The 18,287-nt window shown below is 44.3% G+C and overlaps 1 protein-coding gene and 1 long non-coding RNA gene across 2 annotated transcripts in view; one reads left to right on the top strand and one right to left on the bottom strand.

Moving 5' to 3' along the window:
* Positions 1-18,287, bottom strand: part of igdcc3 (immunoglobulin superfamily, DCC subclass, member 3) — a 68,401-nt gene that overhangs the window by 19,709 nt on the left and 30,405 nt on the right. The window contains exons 3-6 of the mRNA XM_076999349.1: positions 6,615-6,759; positions 5,334-5,464; positions 4,325-4,462; positions 25-183 (exon numbers count right to left, since the gene is read on the bottom strand). Coding sequence (XP_076855464.1) covers positions 25-183; positions 4,325-4,462; positions 5,334-5,464; positions 6,615-6,759 — 573 coding nt within the window. The remainder of the gene's footprint in view (positions 1-24; positions 184-4,324; positions 4,463-5,333; positions 5,465-6,614; positions 6,760-18,287) is intronic.
* LOC143510228 (uncharacterized) lies at positions 5,342-13,321 on the top strand. Its single transcript, XR_013129932.1, has 3 exons — positions 5,342-5,485; positions 6,637-6,773; positions 13,277-13,321. It is a non-coding gene; the product is annotated as an uncharacterized LOC143510228 (long non-coding RNA).

Genomic DNA, 18,287 nt, shown 5'->3' with positions numbered 1-18,287 from the left:
CTGGGAGAAGGTGCGAAGACTCACCCTGCACCACCAGACGTCCCTGAGCGGTTCTGCGCAGACGGGTCCCCGGTTTGTTGGCTGCGCAGACGTAGACACCAGAGTGCTGCACTCGGACATCAGAGATCATCAGATTTCCTGTGCCCACCACCTGGATGCCTTCAACTCCGATCGGCCGTCCGTCTGGAGGCAAAAGAATAAGAAAATTACATATATAGAATATACATATGACTAATATATTTTATATAATTCTTAAAATAAAATATTTTTAAAAAAATAATTTATTAAAAAAGAAAATACTGGTATGATGACCAGCTGTTGACCTGAAGCTTTTGGATATTTTGGATTAAGATGTGAAGGTGTGAAATGTATCTGGCTTGTATTCACATCATGGCAAATGAAGTATTTTAGAGGAAACAACAACTCCAGCTAGAGAAATGGTGGAAGCAGAAGATTAAAATCTGAGCAGATAACTCTCAGGAGAAAGAAACAAACAAAAACACTCATCGCTTTGCTGCTTTTGTCCTTGAATAAGGGTTGGCGAGGCTGGGGGGAGGGGCTGGGAGAGAAACAGAGAAATAAGCAGAGCAAAAAAGAACAAGAGGGAGAGGGAGAGGGAGAGAGAGAGAGAGAGAGAGAGAGAGAGGGGAGAAAGGGGGAGAAAGGAGGAGAAAGGGAGAGAGAAGGGAGAGGGACGATACAGTGGGAGAGAAAGGGGGAGGGAGAGGGAAAGAGAGAGAGAGAGAGAGAGAGAGAGAGAGGAAGAGAGAGAGTAGGGGTGAAAGAAAGAAATGACAAAGAGGGAAATGGGGGCGAGAGACTGTTCACTGGGAGAAAAGTTCCCAGCATGCTCATCTAAAGCTTCATGGCTCCAGTACCCATAGCAGCAGTCATATGCCATTTTCCAGCCGGCATGAGCAGGATGGTGAGGAGCACTGAGCTGGATGGAGGGAGGCGCCTGGGGGGGGGTGGGGGGGGCACAGGAGGCAACACACACACCAGCCACTGACGCAAGAGAATTACGTTGCCATGGCATCACTGTGTGTGTGTGCGTGTGTGTGTGTGTGTAACTGCTCCATCATGTAAAGGGTGCACAACGATGTGTGTGATTCTCTCTAGATCCAGCTCTGTTTGAACAGAGCGAGAATCCTGTGTGTGTGTCACTATCCCTCTGGTTGTGAGTGTATCTGTCACTATCCCTCTATATGTGTGTGTGTGTGTGTGTGTGTGTGTGTGTGTGTGTGTGTGTGTGTGTGTGTGTGTGTGTGTGTGTGTGTGTGTGTGTGTGTGTGTGTGTGTGTGTGTGTGAGACTATCCCCCTGTCTGTGTGTTTGTGTGTGTTTGCATGTGTGTCTGTCACGATCCCTCATGTACGTGCGTGCGTGTGTCACTATCCCTCTGTTTGCTATTGGCCCTCAGTAGGTCCGTAGCATTCCTTTTGTGCACTTTAAATCAGAAAATGAATAATAAATGTTGCCCCCAGAGCTGTACATAACAGTAGAAAACTAACAAAGGCATTAACATTTCTCCTGTCACACAACAGTGACTTCGCCCAAGTCTCCCCCCACACCCAATCCACTCTATCTGCACTCTGCACTCAACCCACACAGCCTCCATTCCACACTCAACCAACTCCATCTCCATTATACATCCACATTATTATTATGCTGTACATTAAGATGGCAGGTGGACATTGGCTGGGCTTAATTTAGAATGACTGGGCTGATATCTGTCAAGTCAATTTATATGGTACTGAAGCTTAGTGGACTTCACACGGCACCATTTGGATTCAGGAAGAAAACAGTTGTTTCAGTTCCATTGGGTTAAAGGTTCACCTGAGCTGAAACTAAGAAGAACTGTGAATACTTTATTTATTGAATGCTTTATTAAATACTGTGGCACTGGTACCAACACAGACACTTTCAGTAAGCTCAAAGCTCAGGACAGTGTGGTTGCTGCACTGAACATAATGCCTCCTAACTACATGACATGACGGTTCAAAACGATAACGCCTCACTTAAGATCACACAAGGATCTCACAAGGCTGGAAGGCCCTTCCTGCCCCATCAGCAGTCATAGCCGTAGAGGCAGACAGCATTCGCAGATGTTTTTCAGGAGACGTGCCGAGGGCGAAGCGTGAGAGATGAACTCCGTCTGCAACGTTCCAGCGACTTTACAACCTCAGATTCCGCTTCCTCATAAAAGTTGACCACACTACCCACTGAGGAGTGCATAAACCTGGAGGAAGTTGTTCTTTAGAGAGGTTCAAGAGGTCATCAGCTTCATCTACCAAACAAATGATCGTAGCTATGGGACCTGCATAAGATCAGCGTCGTTAAGCTACATCACTATCTGTATCACTTTGCACGTCTACGCAGTTCTGCAAAAAATATTATTCACATCTCCAGGGAAAGATGAATGCCTCTGTGATTCCTCTGTGAAACTTTTGAGCGTTCAGGATGATGTCTGATAGAGGAGAACTTTTAAAAGTATAATGTTATCTGAGTAGAAGGAGTAACCCCCTCATCACTGTGGGGTTTACTGCTCAAACACATTACTAAAATAAGGTTGTAAAACTCTGGCAAAACTGACAAGCTCCCAGCCTGTTTCAGTCAGATCAGGTGGAGTTTCAACAGAAATACACCCAAGACAATTACTTAAAGTTCAACTTAAGTGTTCAACGTAACACAGCAGCCTGCCATAGCAGAGCAACCTTACGTTTATGCTACAGATCCTCTCATCCAGGCACACATCTCAACACAAACTCACATGTTTAAAGTATGACAGTACATTTGTACATACATTCGTTTGACACCAAAAAGCCTTTTTAGAGCTGAGTGCTTTTTTTTGTTTGTTTGTTTTTTGTGGTCAGTTTAAATAAAGAGACCACCACCTTTCTAATTGTGAAATAACATCAAAGGACCACCTACATCCACATATAAGGAGATTTCTGCATTACAATCTCAGTGTCGATGGCGTAGGGGCCAAGTATTCTGAAATGAAGCCGGACCTCAAATCTCAATGAAGCCATTTTCCCCCACAAACATAACCTAGTGTGCATAGGAGGTTGGTTTAACTTAATGCTAGTTTCAGAGAAGCCCATGTAGTCTGCCCTGGCACCAGATAAGAGGCTCAGACGGGAACCCTCAGGACTGAAACTAGAGCGTCTGATGTGCTTCAGTAGGATGTATAATGCAGCCTTTCATGATTCATTCATCATTAAATAATTATAACTAACAGTAATATTGAGACATCAGCAGACAGGGACAGGCAAAACTGTACTGGGGTGTGTGTGTGTCAGAGAGAGAGAGAGAGAGATGGATAGATGGAGAGAGGGAGAGAGCTTTTGGGTTACATTTTAAAGTTTTGGCCTGAATTTTGAGCAGTATTTTGGTTTGTGTACATACAATGTACACACTGAATACACAAACACTGAATAAGGAGGAAGCTCACACTGGGTGTATGACAACAACAACAACAACAACAACAAGAATAACCACTGACCTGTCACACCAGTACTACATCCATTAAACAGCTAACCCTCCACGTACACACTCAATCCCCTCCTCTCTACTGCTCCTCATCCTCTCTCTCTGTAATCCGATATCTCCTAATCCAATTCTATTTGGTTACCATTTAATTCCAACAACATTCTGCGTGGCAATTTCCACAGTTTGATTATTATCACCGTTGCACACATAACACTCCCAGATACATACCCACAATCACACACACACACACACACACACACACACACACACACACACACACACACACACACATGGTACATGGTACTTCATCATGGCACTGCGCTCTGGTAAAGACAGACACTTTTTTTTAACATTAATTCCACATTAATTTCTATGAACTTTAGTAAGATTGATATCAGGTAGAGAACCCTGCAGATCACCTGAAACCATCTTTAATCTAACAGCTTCATTAAGTCATGGGCTTCCAACAAGTAGGGTGCCATTTTTCATAGCTAATGTCCATATCACAGTGGAAGTGGGTGGAAAGATGTGTTATTTCGACGTGGTGAGAGGTCCGCTTGTATGTATTACAAATTCTGCCGTCAGAACATACTGCAGTAATGAGGGTGGGTTCACTCTCTGGAGTCAGATGCATGTGAATCAGTCAGTTAACCAGTTAATTAAGTTGAGCCTCGTGATTTAGAAAAGCTTTGCCTTAGTAACTGTGTTTGTTAAGGCATGAAAGGCAGAAATTGGTTCTGGGTCAACATTATTAGCCTGAGATGTTTTACGCATGACATCTCAGGGATCCGGGCTCTTAAGGGACGGGAAAAGTGAACTGCAGCTTAACTTACCCAGTCGGCTCCAAGACACGATGGGCCGGGGGTGTCCCGTGGCCACACACTCCAAAATGGCCGTCTGGTGCACGGTGAGAGTGAGGTTTTCAGGGCCAACAAGGATCATGGGATCTTTGTAAACGGACGACTGGGAGCCTTGAGAGGTGGAGTAACAGAGTGACAGTGAGAGAGTGATAGTAAGAGAGAAATTGAGAGAGAGTGATAGTGAAAGAGAGAGTGAGAGTGAGTGCGAGAAAGAGTGATAGTTATAGCGAGAGTGAGTGTGATGTGAGAAACAATTATATCAAGAGAAAGAGTGATAGTGAGAGAAGGTGATAGTGATAGAGTGAAAGTTTGAGATGCTCACACAAATTGAGACAATCAGAGAGACAATCTCTCCATTCCTACTTCTTGTAACCAATCACATGCATACCATTGTTTACAATAACTGTACACAATGAATATGTTAAAATATATATATTTTCTGAAACTGAACTTAAAATGCTTTGGCAATTTGCCCTGTCAATAAAGCAAAAGAGAAGAAAGTAGAATAAAGAGAATAATTTCTTTAAGAATTCGTAAAACCTTTGGATATAAAGATCCTATCATTTCAGGGAACACATCAAACCAAATGTGTTAAAACCCCCCCCATGTGTCTCAAAAACAGTCAATACAAAAAACCCAAAGCATTCGAAAAACAACAGACAAAAAACCTACAGCTCTCGAAAACAACCATCAAAAACCATACCCTATAAAAAACAACCACAGCACTTGAACAATAGCCAATACAAAAACCCACAGCTCTCGAAAAACACACAAAACTGTTGAAAACATCCAACAAAACCCTAACAACTCTGGAAAAACAACCAAAAAAAAAAAAAAAAACTAAAAAACCAGCTTCTGTGACTGGTCATTGTGATGAACAAACCTATTCATGTGTGTGTGTGTGTGTGTGTGTGTGTGTGTGTGTGTGTGTATGTGTGTGTGTGTGTGTGTGTGTGTGTGTGTGTGTGTGTTGAGGTCACACCTGAGACCGTGAGCCGAGCTCCAGCACTGTGTTTGACTCCTGCGCTGTTGTGGGCCACACAGCAGAACACCCCACCGTCGTCCAGCCGAACACCTGTTATCTGCAGCACACCCGTGGGCAACAGAGTATACCTGCAGAGATGTGGAGGAAAGGTCAGTGCAGTATTCCAGGTTGTTGTGTGTGTGTGTGTGTGTGTGTGTGTGTGTGTGTGTGTGTGTGTGTGTGTGTGTGTGTGTGTGTGTGTGTGTGTGTGTGTGTGTGTGTGTGTGTGTGTGTGTGTGTGTGTTGTATTTTTCTGAGGTTTGTAAAAACCAGACAGCAAGGACAGCAAAAATAGTCAGAGGTTTACTGGATTAAGTTCCAGCTCTGGCAAACCGATAAAAGAGCCCTGCAGATCACCTGAAACCATCTTTAATCTAATAATTATTGAAGACCAGTTGAGGCCCTTTTCTCTGTCAGTTTATATTGTACATCCATATATTAAACCTTAGTAAATGTATGCATGGAAATATACATGTGATGAAATGAAAAAATATCTTCAAAAATGTCTCTACAAATAAACCACTTCTCAAAATTGAAAAGCACATCAATAACTGCTTGAACAAAGGTTATGGTGAGGTTAAATGGTTGGGCATCAGGTCAAGGGTTAGTTATGATAATGATTATTTATGTCTGGGGTCAAGTAGGGTGATGTGTTGAAGCCTCAGTGTACTTGTACTCAGTGTAAGCCAAGTCTGCATGGCTTTGGCACACAATATGATATATGGCATAAAAAACAAACAACTGCAAATATCGTGTGGAGGCTTTGATGGACAAACTCTGCACACAAAAACACTACACAGCAAAACACTACAAAAACTAAAATACTACATGACAAAAGCAACTCCAAAACAAAAACACTGCACAATAAAACCACTACAAAAACAAAAACACTACACAACACTTCGAAATAAAAACACAATTCAATAAAGCTTGGAATTAGTTCAGTGTATGCAGCAGGCAAAATGTAATCACAGAAAAGCATGCAAACGCGTAGGTTTATGAAGGCACTTTCAGCTTTGTGCAACCCTCATCATCGTGGTCTCCCCAGGTTCTGATGGCTTTAGATTTAGGGTTGTAGAGAGTTAGACTTTACCCCTTACAGTGTGTGTGTGTGTGTGTGTGCGTGTGTGTGTGTGTGTGTGTGTGTGTGTGTGTGTGTGTGTGTGTGTGTGTGTGCGTGCGTGCGTGCGTGCGTGCGTGCGTGCGTGCGTGCGTGCGTGTGTGTGTGTGTGTATGTACCTCTCATCACTGGTGTCCACAGGATACCCATCTTTCTCCCAGCTGATGACCGGCTCGGGCAGCCCATGGACCTGGCACTGGAAGCGTGCCACCCCTGCCAAGTCTGCGCGCACAGAGTGTGGGTGCACATGGAAATCTGCCATCGCTGCAGTGAGACAGGTGGAGAAACACGGAGAGGGAGACAGGTGGAGAAACACGGAGAGGGAGACAGGTGGAGAGAGAAACACGGAGAGGGAGACAGGTGGAGAGAGAAACACGGAGAGGGAGACAGGTGGAGAGAGAAACACGGAGAGGGAGACAGGTGGAGAGAGAAACACAGAGAGGGAGACAGGTGGAGAAACACGGAGAGGGAGACAGGTGGAGAGAGAAACACGGAGAGGGAGACAGGTGGAGAAACACGGAGAGGGAGACAGACAAACAGGAAGAGAGGAGTTAGAAGCTCTCAGTGTTCATTTATTGGTATTAAGTTCAATGTGCAACAGAGGAAGCATGGGTTCTTGGTTGAGAAAAGGAAGGGGACTCTAGTTCACTGGGTAGTGTGTGTGTGTGTGTGTGTGTGTGTGTGTGTGTGTGTGTGTGTGTGTGTGTGTGTGTGTGCATTTGAAGCCCTGAAACATTTGAGGCATGCTTTCACAAAGCCTCTCTCTCGGTCCTGCCAGCAAGCTATGAAATTATCATCTTTCTGTGACTCTGAGCTTGTCTTTTAAATCCAGGATGTGTGCTTGCCTGTGCGTCTGATATCTGTGTGTGTGTGTGTGTGTCTTTCTGCCTGTGTTACACTGGCGGTGCAATACCTCTGCAATCCCAGTGTGCCCGCCACCACAGCACACAGTCCTGCTCTACAGGGTGAGTGGGTGGAGAAATCCTGATATTGCATGAAATGACTCACATGCGCACATAACAACACAAAGACAGACAGTCACAGCTTACACAAACCAGCACGCGGCAACACATACACCCAGGTCACTACACAAACACACACGCACACCCACACACACAGGAGAAACAGTGGCAAAGGCCAAGCATAACTGTGTGAATGAATGTGGTAGAGTAATAACAGGCCTGCTCAGTTACACAAGCCCATGACTCCAACTGAATGAATGGAAGCCAATTAACCCCCAAAGCAGCCAGTGATTAACCAACCCGCAGTAGAGAGACCCAGGTGGGCATAAGACAATGATGCAGAGGAACAGGGCTCATGTGGTAACACCCACACACACACACACACACACACACACACACACACACACACACACACACACACACACACTCACACAAACTCACATCCAATCACAAGCAAGCACATACATGGCCAAACTCACCTCTGTGCACATTTATGCAAACACACACATACATACACATCCATTCACAAATGCACACACAGACATGCATGCATGCACACACACACACAGACACACACACACACACATACACACACACACACACACACAAACACAGATGCACACTGGCCTGTACTAACAGTCATTAGCCATATAAACGGACACTATATTTCTCTCTTTCAGCTGCACAAATACAGACCCCCTGTCTTCATGCATATACCTAAACCTGTTCACTAATTTAAATAGCTGAAAATAAGTCTTTTTTCTTCCAACTAAAAGCTTCATTTTATGTATTAAAAAAGCCTTTTCCCAGCGATGTGCAGAATACCTTAGCAAGGTCAGAATTTTTTCCTTCTCCACGCTTCCTTCTCAATGTGGGGGTATTGACAAGAAAAATTCACTTACAGCATTACACTTGGATATTTTGCAGAAAATATTCTAACAAGCCTTCAAAAAAACACAAGTTGCAGTCTCTTTCTGCTCGACCACAGTCTTGCTCCCTGTCCTGAGATCTCAACATGCTTTGTGCTGAATATGTTTATTTAAGTCTGTCAATGTCACAACTGCCAAGGTGAGAAATAGAGATTAATATGCCGCCCAATGACGACCGTTACTGCAGCATAGATCCCTGTGAACTCTGGCAGGATTATGAAATCGAACAGGGCGAGTGGGTGACAGCCATGTCCTCACAGAGCATGTGCACCCTACACTGCACATTCCATACCCAACATCCTCGAGAATGATTTTATTTAAGATCGATTGACATTATTTTATAGGTGGTGCAGATCTGATTTGTCTAGGCAGTGAAAAGACAAAAGATTTATTCTTCTTTACCCCAGTTTACCTGGATTGATTTCATTTCACTCATCACCTCATCAAATATATCTACCTGTAATTACCTTTATCTAGCCCGTAATTGATTAAATACCCAGCAAAATTTGGATTATCTTGGGTAACAGTAACATCTCTTTTATTTTTAGCTATATTTCTAAAAATGACTGACATTTGAAATCTTGGTATTTAATATCTTGGTATGTAATATCTATAATCATCAGATACATTCAGTCTAGTTGACATGCTCCAGTCACAAGGGACAGTTTCTTCATCACTTGCTACAATAATGAAAGTCGTCCCACAGGACAAAGCTTATTCTCAACTTCTCAACTGCATCTATTCCAAATTTCACAGCAGAATTGGGAAGTAAGTCTGATTTAACTGGTGTGGCTCACCCCAATCACCAGAAGAACACTGTAGTGCCAACTGAAGACGCCTTATCCTTCCCCCGTCTCGCATGATACGCTAAGACGAAGTGAATGACAGCTACACTCAGCAAATCAGAGCAGGAGGGCCAGCTGGGTTCCCTAGCATGCTATCTCCTGGAAATGGAGGCTCGTCCCAGGCTGGCAGTAAACAGTGTCCTCCAGCGTATGTGGACACACACACACACACACACACACACACACACACACACACACACACACACACACACACACTAACATTGGGTTCCCACCTTTCAGTGCGTCTCTTGGTGAGGGAACGTGACATGGGGGCGGAGCCGTCAACACAAACTCAATTAGCACAAGACCGGGCCTCTTTCACAGCCCATACCACAAGTGCCCTTTTTCAAATGTCAGCCGTAATTAACTCGGGCCAAACGGGCCGTTCGGAACCCTTTTAGCATAACAAGAGCTCAGGACCCTCTCCATGTTATTCTCCCTCTCTCTCCCTCTTTCTCGGATTTTTGTCTTCCGGCTGGTCTGGATTATTCAGGCTAAGATCCTTCAGCAGTGTTTCACCAGGCGCTGTGCTGGGGGGGGTGGTTGCAATAATGGGCTGTTTTGTTTGTGCAAATGCTGAGACAAAGACAGAGGGGTGAAGAGGGCAAGAGAAATGAAGAAAGAGAGAGAGAGAGAGAGGAGGGTAGTGAAAGAGGGAGAGGGAAAGGGAGAGAGAGAGAGAGAGAGAGAGAGAGAGAGAGAGAGAGCATCATTCACACAGGAAAGGAGAAAAAACTAAATACAAAATGAACTTTCACACATCTGAGTCATTGACTACACTGGACAAAGAACACATAAGGACTTTTCTCTTTTTCTTTTTCTTTCTCTTTACTCCTCCTGCTCTCTCTCCATTCTTTCTTACATCTACGGTGTATCTACATGGCTTTCTATCCTTCACCATTATTCCTTTGCCTCCTTCTCACTTTTTCTCTCTCTCTCTTTATTTCGGACTCTTTCGTTTTGACAGGTGTCACTTGACAAGGCTTTAGTTAGTTCTTAAAGCTACAGTGACTGTAAAGGAAAAGCTAGAGAAGACGTTGATTTACTCAGAAGCTCCATGTATAACTCTGGGTTACCATCAGAAAGGAGCCACTTGGCTTTTCTAAATTCAAAAGGTCCAGCTTTCCAGTAAGGTGGTACTGGTGAGAGAGAGTTAGGAGTGAGAGAGGAGTGAGTTAGCTGGTGGATTCTTTTCATTCATCTGATGTGTATTTGATGTAGACCGGGACACCAGAAGATCGTGAGATCAAAAGTGTCCATTTACACTGACCTCTACAGTTTGTAGCATTACAGAAGGACAGAAACCGAAAGCAGGACAGAAACCAAACTGATAGCAGCATACAAGAGGTGAACTGCAGCGACCCAGAAATCACACGAGTTCTGTGGTGGGCTCAGTGGCAGCCATGGAGTCTTATGAAACCACACACACACACACACACACACACACACACACACACACACACACACACACACACACACACACACACACGCACGCACACACACACACACACACACACACACACACACACACACAAACATACATATGCATGCACACAAAAGTGTTAGGAGTGTTGATATGGACTGTAGCTCTCATGGATAAAACGTATGTATACAGGGTAATGGTTAGTAGTTTTACCCATCCCATAAGGCAAAGCGACTGGCAGACTGAGAGAAGAGGTTATGGGAAAAAGACCAGGCAGACAAGACCAAAGTCTTGTTTTTTCTCCTTATTTCTCACTTGAGTACACACTCTTTTTCATGCAATCCCTTGTTAAATAGGCTTTTACTTTAAATGACTAACCCACAAAATGAATTCAGTTATACTGGATTTATGTAAGAAATGTCATAGTCAGTGGCATCTCCACATTTACACAGATGAAGAACACTGGCCTAACGAGGACAGGACAGCCTGCTGCTGTCAATCAATGAAAAACCTCACCTTTTATGGTTAAAGCCTCTCGTAATTCAATTAGCCCCTTAATTGGTCATTTAGGGCTAGGGTCATTATATTATTTTATTTGACCATTATTCAATTGGTCAGGGGTCCCTTGATTGGTCCGAATGTGAATCCAAAAGAAGGCATTCCAAGATATGTGGTGGAACCAAACCAGATGGACAGAGCAAACAAACACCATCCCAGTAGTGAAGCATGGTGGTGGGAGAATCACGCTGTAAGAAGACCCTTCCTCCATGGGGGCTTGGAATCGTGTTAAAACTGCAGGAAATGTGTATGGAACATGGAACATGGAGATTGTGCAAGGCAACCTGATTCAGCCTGGTAAAAAAAATTGGCCACACATATTTTGACTTGTTGTTGCAGACAAGGGTAGTGCTAGTTTAAAGTGCCATATTTGCTCGACAATAACAAGCAGAAATGTAATGTTTCTCGTTGCAGATGTTTATAAAAAGTCCTGCTTACCATTAAAAGTACTTTTTCTGTAAAATTTTTAAATTACTGCTCACAAATAATGAATCTGAAAATTACTTTATTTTATTGAAAAGCAATAAATTACTTTTACTGGTTTCCAAAGGAAATATTGGCTGGAACAGTCAGTGCTAGTGTTATTTATAATCCATGAAGTTTGTTATAACTAACTGGGTGGGTGAATACCCACACCTTATATATAAAGGTACACACCGCAGTTCATGTTCTGAGACGGCTCTCACACACACACTCACACTCACACACACACACACACACACACACACACACACACACACACACACACACACACACACACACACACACACACACACACACACAAACACACACACACACACACACCGCAGTTCATGTTCTGGGACGACTGTCGTGTGAGATTCACAGGACAAGAGAACAGGCCTGAATGGTGGAGAGAGAACAGCTCTTATAGGGTGACCCACAAACACACACTTTCTCACTCACTCACTTCTTCAATCTCTCCCCCCCCCCCACACACACACACACCTCCTCTTGGGCCTCTGCCCTCTGCTCTCATGCATAATACATGGAGTGTGGAGAGTGCACTTTCACCATTATAGTGCTCCCTATCTCTCTCTCTCTCTCTCTCTCTCTCTCTCTCTCTCTCTCTCTCTCTCACACCACACACACACACACACACACACACACACACACACACACACACACACACACACACACACACACACACACACACACAAACAAGAATATAGCTACTGGATATGTATGTGTATATGTGTATATATATGCTGCAAATATACACATATCCTCAAATCACTGCACACCGATCTCCTAGTTCTGTAAGAACAGAAGCATGATGAGCTAACCATACACGTGCATGCGCACACACACACAGAAACACACATACAGTAGCACTTCAGAGTCAGCTGTCCCAAAAGACTGCACCCTTCATTATTATTCATCACACACACACACACACACACACACACACACACACACACACACACACACACACACACACACACACACACACACAAACAGCACTTTAACATTATTACAGATTACTTCTTCTCAGTGAGTATGTGTGTAAATTAACCAGATCTAATTCAGGAGGAGAAGAGACAGAAACAGGGGGGAGGGGGGAGCAGATAGAGTGATTGAGAAAGGAGAAAAAGATGTACAGAGAGACTTGGGGAGAAATGGAGAGAGAGAGAGAGAGAGAGACCAAACAAGAGGGAGAGACAATGAGGGGGAGAACAGAAGGGAGGGATAAGGGTAAGGCAGAAGGAAAGGAAAAGGACAAAGATCTGTCCATCTGTACACGACTGCTTGGACCTGGCTGCTCTCACAATGTCAATCACCAAGGAGGGAGACACAGAGAGGAAGCCAAAACTCAGACCTCCTGTTAATGGTGATTTACTGGAGCAGGTCCATTCTCACCCTCCCAAGTCCATTCAGGCTACATACAACTCTACACTCCCACAATTCCTCTCTCATACCTGCTACTGCTGCTAAATGCCACAAACATGTCTGATTTGTTATCTCGAACTGTCTTAACACAGGTTTTATATCTAGATTTCAGGTTTATGGCTTCAGTGGATATTTTTCTCAATTTTTCTCTTTCAGATGCCAGATGCTTTTTCTGTCATGATCCAAAACACACAATAATTTGGGAATGAAGCAAGTGCCCAGAACATTGGCTCAAAACTGTCCAAAAGACTTCCTGCCCAGGTTTAAAGATGGACTGACAGCATGTGTTGAGATCTGACAGCATGTGTGGAGATAAAATAATGCTGGAAGACTGCTGCTCCACACAGAAATGAAGGAGCTTTTTAAAGTGTGATTATGAGCATTCAAAATGCTTAAACCTCATGGCTGTGTTTGCACTAGAAGGAATGAGAGGTAGACTTCAACGGTGTGCTCCTCAAAAGCTCTGTCACATGATCCATGAGTGTCACATGATCCATGAGCAAGAGAAGAAAATGCTGTCCTCACAGACTCTTCTAAGCAATCAAAGCCACACAGGAAGAGATGGCGATGGTTGCGGACACCTGTACGTATGGTGTGCCCGTGTTACGCGTGTGCCCGTGTGACGCGTGTGCCCGTGTGGCATGTGTGTGGGGAGACAAAGAGCAAGCAGGTGGTGTACGATAAGAGCGTGCAGTGATGGATCGTGTCTCCATATGGAAATAAAGACTGACATACAGATAGCACAGCTAAGAATACTATCTGTCTTTCAGGTACACACACACACACACACACACACACACACACACACACACACACACACACACACACACACACGTGCCACTTCACTGATCTTTCTCATTCTTACTTCTTGTCTCCTGTGAGGTTCACTACACCCCAAAACCCTCCAAAACCTCCAGTAAACACATTTCACTCTGCAAGAAATAACATGCAAATACACCACAATATTGGATATAGCTTCACAATCTATGGCTGGATCGGTGGCTGGAAGACAAACCCAGTTATGTGTGAATACAAGTATGAACACGTATGTTACCCAACATCTTACCCAGCATTACCAAGGGTCTTACAAAGCATTACCTAACACCATTTTTCCACCTTGTATGTTCACCTTTTAAGGTGAGGAGGTGTGTTGAATGAGAGCCCAGTTCTCCTCAGAGGTGCATGTAAGCAGTGAAGGGACTCTGGCTGGGTTTGAACCCGTGCAGTATGACTGTACTGCCAAGGACTCCTACATAGTTCAACCCCAATCTAAATGCATATATTCTGGAATTAAAGTTGCCCTTTAATCTTTCAGTCATCCATTTTTTCTGCTCAATTACATCTGGACAGCACAGTGTGTGTGTGTGTGTGTGTGTGTGTGTGTGTGTGTGCGCGCGTGTGTGTGCGCGCGCGCACGTGTGTGTGTGTGTGTGTGTGTGTGTGTATTATATATATATATATATATATATATATATATATATATATATATATATATATATATATATATATGCAATATAAATGGATCTCACTCCTATAACATCTCCCAGTGGTTTCTCCCCCTCCACCCCCAGCCACCCACAGGCCAGTATAATGGGAATGGGGAACATAAATAATGCATATGGATTATGATTATGACGCTATTTGAGCGAAGAGAGGCATTGCTTCAACTGACTTTAAACAGACACACTGAAGTGCCATTTTCAGAGCTGGGAACCAAGGATGGCATTTTAATGTAGGAGTGCTTTTTATAGCTTCACACACACACACACACACACACACACACACACACACACACACACACACACACACACACACACACACACACACACACACACACTCACACACACACACAAACACACAAACACACACACACACACACACACACACACACACACACACACACACACACACACACACACACACACACACACACACAGCTGTGAGTTAGGTGTGTGTAAGAGCTGTTCTACTCTTACGTCGCGGAGCCACTTCAAGCTGCTAATAAATAATTAATCACAAAATGTTTTTGTATTCCAGCCTTATTGCTGCAGACTTGATACATTGCGCAATGTACACTTTCACACCAATAGCTGTTAACCTGGGCAATATCAGGATACTAGCAGCAACAACATATTGTGAACTTTGAAGATTGTGTTCATTAGACTTTTCACCTAGGAAGGGATTGGTTATTCTTTGTGTAACTTTGTGAACGTAAAGCAGCTAATGTGAACTCTACATGCTGATATCTTGGGGATAAACAAGATTTACTGATATATAGATTTACTGATATATATACTGATATTTATATATTTAATATATATATATTGTATATATAAGGTATGTTATATATTCCTTCCTAGAGTGCATTCCTCCCACGCTAATGCCATAAGTGTGACTCAGAGCTAATCCTGGCATCAACCATTGCTGCATAACCTGGACCCTAAAGCCCGTAAGGCTCCAGTGAGTCGTCGCTACACCTGTCTACTGCACAGATTCTGTCTCACTCTCCCCGGGTCTCACTCTCATCTGCAAGCACTAGATCTCTGCTTTTTCCTGCTGTTGCCTGGTAAAACTGCTTTCTCAGACGTGGACAGGAGCTCTTCTGTCCTGAATATGCCTCTAGTGATTGATTTGACACACCGGGTGCACTAAATGTTAAATAAATTGAGATAGATGCGTGCCATTAAGACAGCCAGTCTGGGGCAGTGGCAGCTCAGTAATAGCAGCACATACAATGTCTGTACATACATAAACATACCAAATGCATAAATACATTTTGAGCATACGCATACTACACACAGTAAAGCAAAGTACTACACGCACACGCACACACACACCCACGTGAATACCCTTTTCTACCGCACAGAGTGTGTTCTTCATCTTCTTCAAATATTATTCTTCATGCTAACTGAACTGCAAAAAGTGAGTTAATTAGTCTCTAATTTATAGAAATCCCTTTCTGTGATGGGCTTGGTTTGACTCATGAAGGGCAAACCTTTGCCTTTTATGCTTCTGAAAGGACACAGGCCTCTGTCTCCACGATGCATCAACGGGAAGTAACAGGCACTCGGCGAGACCATTATGTGAGAAAGGCATCATGGGAGGGCCAGCTAATTACCATCTTATTGAAATGGGGTCCATTTTACAAGTGAACAAAGGGGGATATCAATAAGGTTCTTTTTAATTCTTCTTGCTTCATAATGTAAATATTGCTAAGTGATGACTTGGATGTGCTTAATATCGGGCCTAGGAGAGATGGACAGAGAGAGAGAGAGAGAGAGAGAGAGAGAGAGAGAGAGAGCAGCTAATAAAGAACTCTGTCTATGTAACAAAGTGAAGAGGGTCTCTAGAACATTGTCATTCATTTCACCGTTTCTCTTGTAACTCTCCCACCCACAAACCACTCCGCTCTTTATCCTGCAGTCATGCTCACACACACACACACACACACACACACACACACACACACACACACACACGCACGCACACACGCACGCACGCACGCACACACACACACATACACACACACACACACATTCACAAAAGCCCTTGGGAAGTGATAGGAAAAGAGAAGGAGGCAGAGAAAGAAACAGTGGTTGAGAGAGAAAGACAGAGAACAGCGCATACCCATAATTCCTTTCCAGGAACCCTGAGCCTCTCGTCAGCATCACAGTGGTGCAATTACAGTGGGGCCCATCATAGACCCACCGGTGTGGGGGGGGTGCATCTCATGGCTGGAGGGGGCGGGCAAGGTCCAGTGGGGCAGGATTGGGTGAGGGGCGGGCTAGGTCGAGGGGGGCGGGCTCAAAGAAATGTACAAGGGCATGTGGAGAGAGCGGGAGGGGGTGTGGGCGCCCTCGTTTAAGATGAGACTAATGAGGTGGGCGGTGCTTGGCGGTTCACAGCGTGCGGTAGCTGTGATTCTTCTCCTTAAGGGTGGTGATGAGGACCAGTGTCGTCGTTAGTGGATGTGAGAGTGGGTGCTGGTGTGCTGTGTGCTCGGAGCACGGTGTGTGTTGGCTTAAATGGCTGACTGACACCAGATCATGACGCCTTTTCTCAGTCCTCCTCTCATTCTCTTTCCCTGTCTCTCTCCCTTTCTCCCTCCTTTTCACTCCATCCCTCTCACCCTGTCCTCTTTCTCTCGGGTCTCCTTAACCCGCTCATACCCACCGTCCCCGCCTGCGTTTGAAAGTGCCAGGCCAAAAGTAGGCAGTCACATACACCTCATTAATAACTCATTAGCTTCTCATCACCATAATCCCTCCCCTTTCCCTTTCTTCATTAATATCTCATTAGCTTCTCATCACCATAATCCCTCCCCTTTCCCTTTCTTCATTAATATCTCATTAGCTTCTCATCACCATAATCCCTCCCCTTTCTTGGCTTCCAACAGTGGAGAAAACCACACTGCACCCCTCCACCTTCACACAGTAGGAGTAGGCGGAGGTGGGGCTCTGTCTCCTGTATTCATTACATGCGTATCGATCGTTCCAGTGTTCTCCAAACATACAGCACTGCTGTGTCAGGATGAGTGAGAGAGACAGATTGGGTCTCTGAGTGGAGGGAAGGCAGAGACGTCCCAATAGTCCTGCTGTTAAACGTCCCAGTATGGCACCATGGTTCAGTGTGACAGAAGGATGGGATGCACTCGGCTAGGCTAATATTTACACGGGCCATAAAGCAAGACCCAGCATGGCACAGCTCAACGCCAACCTGCCTGGGTGCGTGTATGCACACACGCGCACACACACACACGCACACACACGCACACACACGCGCACTCCCTGAGAAATATAAACACATTCACACCCACATGCTCACATACACATGGAAACAAACATACACAACCACACACAAATAGCTGTGCATCCACACACACCCGTGAACGCAACCTGTGAGATTGATCGTGCGAATATCCAGGTGTTACAAACATATATTACACTGTTCAGCATCCCTGATTGCAAATGCATTTTCCACAAAGATATCATACACCATCTGCAAGGTAATGACACAGTGACACACTGAAACCCACATTATCAAAAACCCTTGGTTCAAAGGTCAGTGTTTTGTTTTACGTTTTTAAGGTATGTTAGCTGGGTAATTGGCCATACTGTGGAAGAGAAGAGACGTGTCATCTGAACAGCAGTGAGCTGCCTAAACTGTA

This window comes from Brachyhypopomus gauderio, chromosome 1 (genome assembly GCF_052324685.1).
Source record: "Brachyhypopomus gauderio isolate BG-103 chromosome 1, BGAUD_0.2, whole genome shotgun sequence".
In the NCBI taxonomy this organism is placed as follows: Eukaryota; Metazoa; Chordata; class Actinopteri; order Gymnotiformes; family Hypopomidae; genus Brachyhypopomus; species Brachyhypopomus gauderio.
Note: the sequence above shows the minus strand (reverse complement) of the source record. Positions and strands in the feature narration are given on the sequence as shown.